General features: G+C 39.2%; 1 protein-coding gene across 1 annotated transcript in view; it reads right to left on the reverse strand.

The window, feature by feature from the left end:
* The window catches only part of ULK4 (unc-51 like kinase 4), a 512874-nt gene that overhangs the window by 354307 nt on the left and 144842 nt on the right, over window positions 1-13725 (reverse strand). The window contains exons 25-26 of the mRNA XM_065885322.1: window positions 5484-5535; window positions 5287-5381 (exon numbers count right to left, since the gene is read on the reverse strand). Coding sequence (XP_065741394.1) covers window positions 5287-5381; window positions 5484-5535 — 147 coding nt within the window. The remainder of the gene's footprint in view (window positions 1-5286; window positions 5382-5483; window positions 5536-13725) is intronic.

Genomic DNA, 13725 nt, shown 5'->3' on the forward strand with positions numbered 1-13725 from the left:
GTGCTCTGGAGGCATTTACCAATACCACAAACACAAGGCTCCAATGGAGGCCAGTGGGACCAGAGAGACAGGGTCTGAGCTCACGTCTGCCCAGCGTGCGGAGTTTTGGGAGTCTTCTACACAGAGCTGGGCACTTTGGGGCGGGTGTGGGGATGATACCCTCAGAGTTAGGAAAACCAGATCTAGTCACCAACCCCTCCACATAAATTCACACTCCTGGGAACTGCTGAGAAGGCTGCTCTGAGAAGTTATGCTCTCAGACCTATGGTCTCAGGAATTTTCACACTGGGTACAAATGACCGTGGTCTGAGGTAGCCCTGACTGGCAGGGCCCCAACAAACGTGAAGCCTCTTGGAGGAGGGAACATCCCACACTAGGCTTGAGGGAATGCCCACAAACAGATTTCAAGTCCCATGACCAACACGCAGTAAACGTTAACATGGTGTGCAAGAAAACAAGACGAAGTGGGTGTGAGCAAGATATAACAGACACCACATCACAGTCTTCTGACACTGAAATTATGAGACAGTGTAAAATAACTACATCTAACAAACATGAATAAACAAAGCACAAACTGGGAAGTAACTATAAGGAAGAGGAAATTATAACAAGCAATACAGTAGATTGAATAAAACAGACAAGCAGAATTTCTAGTGACAACATAACTTCTACACATGAAAAGCAACCAAAATTTAAAACACTGTGGATGTATGTGGCCCCAGACTGAACACAGAAACAGAGCAAAATTAACCAGAATGTAACACTGAGAGAGAAAAAGGTGAAATATACAGAAAGACAGTAAGAAGTATAGAAAATACAGTGAGAAAGTTTAATATACACGGGATCTGAGCTGCTAACAGGAGACAGAGCAGGGGAGAGAGAAGATAAGCAGAGATGAGGGTTGAGAATTTTGCAAAGTTGAAGAAAAAGGGACAATCCGCAGATTCAAAAAGTACACAGAATCCTCAGCAGAATAAACAAAAAGAAGTTCATATTTAGTTACGACACAGTGAGTCTATAGAAACCAAAGGCCCTCCCCCCTCCACCCCAAAAAAAGTCTTAGGAGGAAACAAGGAACAGAGAGACAGATTATCTTCACAGGAAAAACCAACTATCAGTGAACTTCTCAATAGCAACAACCCAGAACGTAAGACAATGAAATAGTATCTTCACAGTACTAAACAACAACAAAAGTAACTGCCAACCTAGAATTCAACAGTCAGAAAAAAAAATCTCCCTCAAGAAACAATGACTTTGGGACTTCCCTGGTGGTCCAGTGGTTAAGACTCCGTGCTCCCAATACAGGGGGCCTGGGTTCAATCCAGTGTCAGGGAACTAGGTCCTGCATGCTGCAACTAAAAGGTCCCGTATGCCGCAACTAAGACCCGACGCAGCCAAATAAAATAAATAAATATTGGGGGGAGAAAAAAAGAAACAATGACTTTATCAGACAAAGAGTTTGCCACCAGCTCACCCAAAGCTAAGGAAAACTGTGAAGGATGAATGCCAGTCAAAAATAAGTGAACCCAGATGGAAGGACTGAGAAGTAAGAAAGAAAGAAAAGCAAGAAAAGTAGTAAATATGGGGGCAAAGGCAAATGACCATATTATAGTAGTAATAATGAGTATTCTTTTATCATTTCATAACAAAAGGGAGTTAAAAAGAGAGAGAAACAAGACAGACTTTAAAATATCAAAAAATATATATATATATCAGGTAAAAGTTACATATATATCATGAGAGGACTAAATGGAGTTGAGTAGGCTACGGCCTGTACTTTACTTAAAGAAAAGATCATTTCTTTTTAAGTTCAACTTTTGCTACCAACCTTACATAGAGAAAAAAAAATGCAGAAAAAAGTTAGCCAATAGAAAAGAAAGATAAGAAAGTAGAAGTGGGAAAAGAGAAAATACGTATGACAAAGCTTGAAAGAAGATGGTGGAATGAATCTAAATATACTAACAATTACAGTAAATGTAAATGGAGTGTATGTTCCAGGGAAAAGTCAAATTAGACTTTTTTAAATACTATATGATATTTACTTGACACAGATCTAAACATAAGGACAGAGAGATGTTGAAAGGAAAAGAATGAGAGAAGATGTATCAGGAAGCAAGCAGGTATGATTATACTAAGCTGGGATGAAACAGATCTTAAGACAAAAACATTACTAGAAAATAAAGGTCACTTCACAATGAGAAAAAGGTCAATTTCATAAAATGGCATAATAATTTTAAATTTGCATGCACCTAATAATATGGCTTCAAAATATATAAAACAAAAACTACAGAACTACACAAGAATAAACAAGTTCATAATAGCCTTAAAGGAGATTTAGAAACACTTCTCTTAGTAACTTCTAGGACAAACAGATAAAAATTAATAAAGATAGAAAAGATTTGAACAAGATAACTAATAAATTTAACCTAACAGACACATAACTGAATACTACACCTAAGAATTGCAAAATACCTATTCTTTCCAAACACATACAGAACATCTACCAAAAAATTTTGTAATGGACTATGAAGCAAGTCTTAATAAATTTCAATAGACTGAAATTAGAATATTTCTCTAACCTCAATGCAATTAAGTCAGAAATCAATTATTAAAAAAACTAAAAAGTGTCCATATGTTTGAAAATTTATTTATCTTAATAACCCATGAATGAAAGCAAATATTTTAACTGAATGATACCAAAAATGCTACATACCAACACTTGTGGAATGCAGCTAAAGCAGTATTTAGGAGGGAGACACGATCTTCAACGCATATGTCAGAAGAGAAGAAATATTTTTAAAAATCAACTATTTATCTCAAAAAGTTAGAAAAAGAATGCAGAATAAATCCAAAGATAGGAGAAAGGAAGCAAACAGAATGGAAATTAACAAAATTAGAACAAAATTAAGCAAACAGAATGGAAATTAACAAAATTAGAACAAAATTAAGCAAACAGAACAGAAATTAATAAAATAGAAAAGAAACATATAGTATGTAGGAGATTAGCAAAACCGAACACTGGCTGGCTCTTTGATAAAGTTAGTTAAAACTAAGAAACCTCTAGTTAGATTGTTAAAGAAAAGAAAAAGAAGGAATAACAGTAAATAGCAAATATTTTTAAAGGATATATTATTAAATTACACAAACACTAAGAAAAATTGGCAAGAAAATACTATGAACTTCTTTACGCCAATAAATTTGAAAAACTACACAAGAAAACCAAAATCTTAGAAAGACGTGGACAAGTACGTCATAAAAGATTATTCCCAAATGGCCAGTAAACATGTGAAAAACCACTCAGCCTCATAAGTAGTCTTGACTATACAATTTAAAACTATGGTGAAACATCACTATACACCCATTCATTTAAAAGGCTGAAATAACAAGAATTGGGAAGAACGAGGACATGAGGTCCTGCAGTGCTGGTGTGCAAGTAAACTGGCACCACCTCTCTGGAAAACACAATGTCGCTTTCTAGACAAACTGAGTTTGCATATTTCCTATAACCACTAATTCCGTTCCTATGTATGTACCCCAGAAATAATGCATGCTTATGTGGAGCAAAATACATAAACAAGAAAATCTATAGCAGTATTGTTTGTAAGTGCCAAATACTAGACATGGCCTAATGTCTATCAAGGATAAATAAGTAAACTGTGATATTTCATATACTCAGGTTTCTATAATGGGACACTATACACTCATGAAGAATAAAAGCACAAAGATACTTAACAACATGGATGTTACAAACACTGAGCAAAAAAACCCAAGTCACAAATGCATACATACGGTATTGAAACAAACAGCAAAAGCAGGCAAAACCAGCCTACATTGTTTAAGAATGCAGGCACAGGCCCACAAAGGAACGCACGGGCATGATTACTATGACAGTCAGGATAGTGGTCCCCTCTCCAGGGAGGAAAGGATTTGTGACTGAGGGGACTTCGGGGCTCAGAATGGTAACATTGTGTTTTGTTTTTCTTTTTTAACTGGGTGGTGATTTCTTGAGCACTTGCTTTACAACTAGTCATCAAACTACACACACTTTAATACACGTTTCTGTATTTTATATTTTATAATAAAATATATTGAAAAGAGAACAACCATAAAGAGCTGGTAGACATTTCCTAGCCTCAAAAAATAATTATCCCGGGCTTCCCTGGTGGCGCAGTGGTTGAGAGTCCACCTGCCAATGCAGGGGACACGGGTTCATGCCCCGGTCCGGGAAGATCCCACATGCCACGGAGCGGCTGGGCCCGTGAGCCATGGCCGCTGAGCCTGTGCGTCCGGAGCCTGTGCTTTGCAACAGAAGAGGCCACAACAATGAGAGGCCCGCGTACCGCAAAAAAATAATAATTATTATTATTATTATAATTAGCCCCTCTCTCTTGAGAATGTATCATTAAAGTCCTAAGCTGCCATGCAAGAAGTCGGGCCACCCTGAATTCTCCCTGCTGGAGACACCCACAGAGATGGAGAGAGAGATGCCTGCAGAGTTCCAGCTGGAGGCAGACATGTGAGGGAGTGACCTTCAGATGATTCCAGCCCCAGGCACCACTGACTGGAACCTCTTGAAAGACCCTGACTGAGAACTGCCTTGCTGACCTAAGTCAACCCCTAGAACCAGGAGAATACGAAAATGATTGCTGTGGTCCTCGTCTGACCTGGCTCCTCTTCTTGAAGGCTTTCTGCTGATGAGAACGTAGTCACAAACCTTTCCTCCCTCCTCTAAAGTCGTCACTCAGCTCACCTAAGGCTCACCCTAAGGCACAGGTTCTCAAATGGGGGCAATTTCACTGCCCAGAAGACATCTGGCAATGTGTAGAGACCCTTTTGGTTGTTGCGGCCGAGGGGGGCTGGACTGGGTGCTACCCTCATCTACGATGTATAGGCCAGGGATGCTGGTAAACAGCCTACAATGCCCAGGACGTGCCCCGAAGCAAGGAACTGTCCATCGCCAAGTGCCCATAGCCCAAGGTTGAGAAACTGTTCTAAGAGTCTTCGCTGTTGGTTACAACCAATAATCAGGCAAGGAGTAAGAAGGAGCACACTGGGGGTAAGGCGTGGACCAGAAGGGAAAGAGAATAATGAGCAAAGAACCACCAAAAACAAGTCAACAAGGAAGGAAGGGATTTCTTATGTTCATCCTGTCAAGGGGCAACTTTTCTCAATGGTTATTTCATGTGAGGAACATATATGAACCAAGCACATGTAAACGAGTCTCTTTATATACAGAATTACCAAGTAAACAAAGAAGTATCTTTCTCCAAAGTCACCAGAACTGACCGTAGAGCAATAGTCTTTCAATAAAACAGGATACTGTATCACTGCTTCAAAAGTCGACAGGGTGATCTTGATAAATTCTTCTGATGCCATCAGTCCTAGAAATACAGTTAATTATTATAGATGTTTATTTATATGTCCAAAATCATAATATCAGAATACCTCAAGTATACATGTAAAATGTCCCATGGTCTACTCACCTATGGCTCCATCTATGTTAGTTTCTCCTGAGTCTACTGATTTAATATGACTCTGTAAAAAATAAAAACGTTAATAAATAGAGATTTTAAAATAGCTCTGATATAAGAATCATGCACAGAAAAAACTGAATATATGATCCTATAGATGTTCACCATGATGAACTCCAGGCAGTAGGAATCAAGTGATTTTTATCTTCGCATTATATTTTTCTACAGTTTCTAAATTTCATGGGATAAGTAGGCATTAATTTCTTTACCCAGAAGCGGAAAGATAATATTTTTAGAAAGTCTCTTGATGGAGTTAACACACAAAAGTCATTAGAAATTTTTTTTAAAACTTGGATAATTCTACACTACACATGAATGGTAACTGCAAATAAATAATATTTATAAGAGGGTCCTTAAAAAAACAGTAACATTTTGCCCAAAACTCTATCTATCATTCTTAATGAAAAAACTTAATGAAAAAAACTTAATATATACATATTATGAACACTATAATCATAGCTTTGAAACATGATCATATGAATAGTATATATACACTATAAACTATAATCATTTTTAAATATACAAATCACTACCAGTGTGACGAAATGTTAAAATAAAATCAATAGCAATATAAGCACAGAAAGGTCAACCTGGTAAAGTGAGGATAATCCAGTTGACACATAAACCATTTCCAACGTGCCAAACTTACTCACGCAGTACATTGGGACATTAGTGAGGATGGCACTGAATCAGGAGCAACAGTCATCTCAAAGGGAGGTCAAGCTTTAGCTACCCTGAGCATCAGTACTGCATCAAGATGCAGCAGTTAAAGGCCTGTCTTCAAAATTCACCACTGTTCTGAGACCCTCCTAAATACTTTGTACCCCGAACCCAACTCCCTTAACTGTGCCCCACACACCATGCCCATGCCTCCCTGTGGGATGACCCCCAACAATGTTTCAGAGGCAGGCCTGAGCAGCTCAGCTGTGAACAACCTGGGGTGAACCTCCCAGACCCCAAGTGAGTGCTCCGAACAGACGGGGTGCTCTGTGAACATGATGTGAATGAAACCATCACTGCCCCGGCTAATAACAGGCGGAGCACCTGTGCTGGTGATGCACGGAGACACTGCAACTGAGTGCCTGCCCCTAGCTCACAAAATAATACATACATCATATTTTAGATATGATAACAAATAGCAAATAAAATATAAGACAGCCTTGGAATAAAAAATAATTATGTCAGCAATTAGCCTGGAGTGGAAAATATCAATAGATCTTATTATAATCCAATGATTTTCTTAAAATTTTTGGTAAATATAAAAGACTATAGAGTGTCCTTGTCCCCATGGGAAACCACAGCCACCCCCCTACTTCTGCAGGAGACCCTCCAACACTAGTAGCATGTGGGATCTTAGTTCCCAGACCAGGGATCGAACCTGCAGCGCCTGTATTAGAAGCGCAGAGTCTTAATCACTGGACTGTCAAGAACATGAGATTTTTTCCCAATCTTTAATGTGAGAATTACGTGGAGCTTCTGGAGGTAAAACCCACAAAGTGTCCCCTACCTTAGACTGAGCCCCCAGGAGTTTTCAACTCTCAAGCTAGTTCATGCTGACTCTCCAATAATTCATCACAATCACTAAAGTGTTCCTACCAGTTTATTATGAAACACACAATCAGGAAATATATCAGTTTGTTTCCTTTAAAAAACGAGCTAGAGATAGCCTCATCCACCAGAGGGCAGACAGCAGAAACAAGAAGAACGACAATCCTGCAGCCTGTGGAACGAAAACCACATTCACAGGAAGACAGACAGGATGAAAAGGCAGAGGGCTATGTACCAGATGAAGGAACAAGATAAAACCCCAGAAAAACAACTAAATGAAGTGGAGATGGGCAACCTTCCAGAAAAAGAATTCAGAATAAAGATAGTGAAGATGATCCAGGACCTCAGAAAAAGACAAGATGCAAGAAATGTTTAACAAAGACCTAGAAGAATTAAAGAACAAACAAACAGAGATGAACAATACAATAACTGAAATGAAAACTACACTAGAAGGAATCAGTAGCAGAATAACTGAAGCAGAAGAACGGATAAGTGACCTGGAAGACAGAATGGTGGAATTCACTGCTGTGGAACAGAATAAAGAAAAAAGAATGAAAAGAAATGAAGACAGCCTAAGATAAGAGACCTCTGGGACAACATTAAACACAACAACACTCGCATCATAGGGGTCCCAGAAGGAGAAGAAAAAGAGAAAGGGCCCGAGGAAATACTTGAAGAGATTATAGTCGAAAACTTCCCTAACATGGGAAAGGAAATAGCCACCCAAGTCCAGGGAGCGCACAAAGTCCCATACAGGATAAACCCAAGGAGAAACACACCAAGACACATAGTAATCAAACTGGCAAAAATTAAAGATAAAGAAAAATTACTGAAAGCAGCAAGGGAAAAATGACAAATAACATACAAGGGAACTCCCATAAGGTTAACAGCTGATTTCTCAGCAGAAACTCTACAAGCCAGAAGGGAGTGGCATGATATACTTAAAGTGATGAAAGGGAAGAACCTACAACCAAGATAACTCCACTCAGCAAGGATCTTATTCAGATTTGATGGAGAAATCAAAAGCTTTACAGACAAGCAAAAGCTAAGAGAATTAAGAAACACCAAACCAGCTCTACAACAAGTGCTAAAGGAACTTCTCTAAGTGGGAAACACAAGAGAAGAAAAGGACCTACGAAAACAAACCCCAGGGCTTCTCTGGTGGCTTAGTGGTTGAGAGTCCGCCTGCCGATGCAGGGGACACGGGTTCGTGACCCGGTCTGGGAAGATCCCACATGCCGTGGAGCAGCTAGGTCCGTGAGCCATGGCCGCTGAGCCTGCGCGTCCAGAACCTGTGCTCCGCAACGGGAGAGGCCACAACAGTGAGAGGCCCGCGTACCACAAAACAAAAACAAACCCCAAACAATTAAGAAAATGGTCATAGGAACATACATATCAATAATTACCTTAAACGTCAATGGATTAAATGTTCCAACCAAAAGACACAGACTCACTGAATGGATAAAAAAATCAAGACCCATATATATGCTGGCTAAAAGAAACCTTCTTCAGACCTAGGGACACATACAGACTGAGAGTGAGGGGATGGAAAAAGATATTCCAAGCAAATGGAAATCAAAAGAAAGCTGCAGTAGCAATGCTCATATCAGATAAAATAGACCTTAAAATAAAGACTGTTACAAGAGACAAGGAAGGACACTACATAATGATCAAGGGATCAATCCAAGAAGAAGATATAACAATTATAAATATATATGCACCCAACACAGGAGCACCTCAATACATAAAGCAACTGATAACAGCTATAAAAGACGAAATCGAGAGTAATCTCCAAAATATATAAACAGCTCATGCAGCTCAATATTAAAGAAACAAACAACCCAATCCAAAAATGTGCAGAAGACCTAAATAGACATTTCTCCAAAGAAGACACACAGATGGCCAAGAAGCACATGAAAAGCTGCTCAACATCACGAATTATTAGAGAAATGCAAATCAACACTACAATGAGGTATCACCTCACACCAGTGAGAATGGGTATCACCAGAAAATCTACAAACAACAAATGCTGGAGAGGGTGTGGAGAAAAGGGAACCCTCTTGTACTGCTGGTTGGAATGTAAATTGATACAGCCACTATGGAGAACAGTATGGAGGTTCCTTAAAAAACTAAAAATAGAATTACCATGTGATCCAGCAATCCCACTACTGAGCATATACCCAGAGAAAACCATAATTCAAAAAGACACACGCACCCCAATGTTCACTGCAGCACTATTTACAATAGCCAGGTCATGGAAGCAACCTAAATGCCCATCGACAGCCAAATGGATAAAGAAGATGTGGTGCATACATACAATGGAATATTACTCAGCCATAAAAAGGAACGAAATTGGGTCATTTGTTGAGACGTGGATGGATCCAGAGACTGTCAGACAAAGTGAAGTAAGTCAGAAAGAGAAAAACAAATATCGTATATTAACGCATATATGTGGAACCTAGAAAAATGGTACAGATGAACCGGTTTGCAGGGCAGAAATTGAGACACAGATGTAGAGAACAAACGTATGGACACCAAGGGGGGAAAGCAGTGGGGGGTGGGGTGGTGGTGTGATGAATTGGGAGATTAGGATTGATATGTATACACTGATGTGGATAAAATGGATGACTAACAAGAAACTGCTGTATAAAAAAATAAAATAAAATTCAGAAATTCAAAAAACAAGACTATATATAACATACACAAAAGAAGATATACAGATAGGTTTTATGTTATAAAGAATAAAGACTCTTAAATCTACCATTCGAGTTAAGAACTAAGATATTCCCAATTCTTTGCATGAGCTTCCCACATCCCACCTGCCTGTCATTCCTCCAGAGATAACCACTGCCATGAATTTATAATTTCCTCAGCATTTCTTAATAGTTTTACCACATATACATATATCTCTAAATACTATTTTTGTTTCAGTATTTTTAAACTTTACTGAAATGATATCAAACTGTATACAGTTCATACAGATGGGACAGTATATAGCCATTAAAATGTGAAAAAAGGGCTTCCCTGGTGGCGCAGTGGTTGAGAGTCTGCCTGCCGATGCAGGGGACACGGGTTCATGCCCCGGTCCGGGAAGATCCCACATGCCGTGGAGCAGCTGGGCCCGTGAGCCATGGCCGCTGAGCCTGTGCGTCCGGAGCCTGTGCTCCGCAACAGGAGAGGCCACAACAGTGAGACGTCCACATACCGCAAAAAAAAAAAAAAAAAAAAAAAGTGAAAAAAAAATTTACGATACGGGAAAATAGTTATGATACAATGTTAAATGGAAAAAAGAAAACAAATCTATATATACTCAACATAGTTTCAACCACATGTATTGGTATAAGTCATATAAATATCTTATATATACATACGTAGATTTCTACACACAAATGCGTATACATGAATTGAAAACACTATTGAAAACACTAAGTAAACAACAATATGTTAACAATGGTTGTTAACGACTGATAGTTATAGGTGATATTTTTCTTCCAATATCACTATAATTTTCTACATTTTCTTTAATAAGCATATGTCTTATAAATGCTTGAATTCTCTTTTTCAGTCTATAACTAAAACAAAAAAGACTAACAACGAAATAACATAATAAATAATAAAAAGAGGCACTGTAAGCTTTTCGTAATAATTTGGCTGAAATAATTTCATAAAATTTCAACATGGGGGCTTCCCTGGTGGCGCAGTGGTTAAGAGTCCGCCTGCCGATGCAGGGGACATGGGTTCGTGCCCCGGTCCGGGAAGATCCCACATGCCGCGGAGCAGCTAGGCCCGTGAGCCATGGCCACTGAGCCTGCGTGTCCGGAGCCTGTGCTCCGCAACGGGAGAGGCCACAGCAGTGAGAGGCCCGCGTACCGCAAAAAAAAAAAAAAAAAAAAAAAAAAAAAAAAAATTTCAACATGGGCACATAACTCTGGCTGAATAAATATGGATTTGATGTTGAAAAGAGTTCATAAAAAGATGTCTTTTGACTTCAATAAATCTACTTAAATGTCAATAGCTTACTTAAGTAAAGAAAGAAGAGGGAGAACAGTGTTTATAGTATGATCTTTCCATATGATTTTTTAAAGAATATATAGATAATATACAAACATAGATGTGAACAAAAATTTTCGAGGAAGAAGTCACAGGAACCACTCGCAGAGGCTCCCTTTGGGGAGGACTACTGGCCCACTTTCACTATTCATTTTCTGCTTTTCTGCACTGTTGGAATTTTCTAGCTATGCACATGCATTAATTTTTTTTCTGTTTTAACAGCGACAAGGGTTTTCTAGATGGTGAAACTACAGGGTTCTTTCAATTTATTTTCTTCCTTATACCTCCCCAGTTTAATTTTAAAAAAATCCCTACTGAATGTTTCAATGATTTACCAATTTAAATCTCTTTGGATCTATTCTTTCTTCTTCATTCTCAGTGTAATAGGAATTAATCAGGTGAGAGTGAGGACAGGGCAGGGAGGCATTGCAGATTCAAGGAGAGGAGGGAACGTATGAAGAGTCATCTAGGTGAGCGTGAAGGTGTATAAATTAGGAAAAGGAACTAGATGTCCCAGTCTGCAGAGAGGGCTTGTTTGAGATGAGCAGTCATGAATTTAAAGTGAGACCAGCTATTTTCGTCATGTTTTCCTCTAGCCATATTTAGTCACTCAAAGCAGGGGTGCGGTAGGTAGAGAATTAAACTGAACGAGGACTTGGGTTTGCCAGAGGAGGACAACGGAGGAAGAGACAGGAGAGGGATTACGGGTGTGTGTGGCAGTGATAGGGGTTGAACCAGGAACTCTAAGGGGAGTAAAGAGAAAAGTCACCGGGCCCAGGGAGGGCAGGATGGTTAGTGCAAAGTGGTAAAAGGCCAATTTAAGTCTCAGAGGAATTAAACGGCTGTTGGAGATGGGGAACAGGGCTAGAGAGCTGAAAATTAGGTGTGGGAGCCAGAGAGCAGTGACGCTGAATATAAGGCCATGGGCGGAGGGAACTGAGGGAAGGAAAGACAAGCTCATGGGGAGAGAGGTGGTTGAGGAGCTGAGAGGCTGAGGTGTTGGAAGGATCCTCCCTAGGGATACCCGATTCTCTAAGAACGACAGTGAGCCCAGTGCTAAAAGACTCTGAGTGAGAAGCAATGACCCAGAAAAATCTGTAGGTGACCACAGTACATGGGGCATCTTCTAAGGGTGTGAGCTTCAAAGCTGGGAGTTTAGCAGGGGAACAAATAGGATGGGCACTTACTGTGGGGCAAAAAAATGGCCCTATCTAGAGAGAAAAAGGGAAAGCTGTGCGTCCAGGGCAGACCAGTGCCCTGCATTACTATTCAGTACTTCAGAGAAGCTGAGAATAAGCTCTCAAAGCAAGGTGGGTATATCAATTCGGGGTCTGTATTAAAAAAAAAAAAAAAAAAAAAAAAAGAAAGGAAGAAAAGAAAAAAGGAAAAAAAAGGAAAAAACCTTACAACAAGAACATTCGTGTGGCAATAAGTATATAGTCAGCAGAAACTAACACACCATTGTAAAGCAATTATACTCCAATAAAGATGTTTTTAAAAATTATTATATAGTATATTTTTTAAAAATACAAGAGTACACTCTCTTTGCTTTATCTGGTACAAGTGAAGTCACAATCTATCAACAAAACAACATTCACTTAAAATAAAAATCTGCAGGGAATACCCCGGCAGTCCAGTGGTTAGGACTCAGAGCTTCCACTGCAGGGGGCACGGGTTCAATCCCTGGTCAGTGAACTAAGAGCCCACAAGCTGCACAGTACAGCCAAAACAATCAAATTAAATAAGTAAATAAATAAAAATCTGTAGAGGGCAGGAGTATGTCTTTTAATAATCATCCCAATGCCCAGGATGAGTGAAGATTTATCAATGACAGAGATTGTAATTATATTCTTATGTGAAAAACCACAATAATTTTATCATTTCTTTCATTTGAAAATTTGAATTTTGATGTCTTTTTGTAGAAAACTATAACCACCACACAACCACTGTACTTTTATCAACTGATGAGGCCAGAACTTAAGAACAAAGTCCTCTTCCTCAGCTCATTAATCAAGAGCACTTTCAGAAGGACACAAGAAACACAGTGAACATAAGGATAATACACATCATGAGTTCTCAAACAGATTTCCTTCCTGTCATTACTTCCTGTTTCTCAGCCCAATTCAACGAGGCTCGAAAGAACTATGGTGAAATTAACCGCAGAACTTCCTCATAGCACTTCCCTAGATGTTTCCCTGCTAAAAGTATCCCTAGGTACTTTTTTTTTTTTTTAACTGGAGAGGGAGGCAGATACAATGGCACGTTGCTTCTGCCAATAAGAAGTGAAAATAGAAATTATCAGCTATGTAGTTCTCTTTGGCCTGGACCCTTTGAAAGCTTAATAATGGTTTAAAAGTGCCCTGTTAAATTGCTTCCAAACACTTGCCTCTTTAAAACATAAGGAGACCAAAACTTCATTTTACTTGGGGAAGAAGTGTTTACAAAAAGTTAATTCCTCTACTCATACCTCCATCTAAGAAGTACCGTGACTTTTTCTACCAAAAAGATAAAAGATGTCTATAGGTTAACAGGCAAACCATGCCTGATGCCAGTAGGAAAACTGAAGCCAATGGGAAACACAATTCCAATGCCCCCT

Source organism: Phocoena phocoena, chromosome 10 (genome assembly GCF_963924675.1).
Source record: "Phocoena phocoena chromosome 10, mPhoPho1.1, whole genome shotgun sequence".
Classification (NCBI taxonomy): domain Eukaryota; kingdom Metazoa; phylum Chordata; class Mammalia; order Artiodactyla; family Phocoenidae; genus Phocoena; species Phocoena phocoena.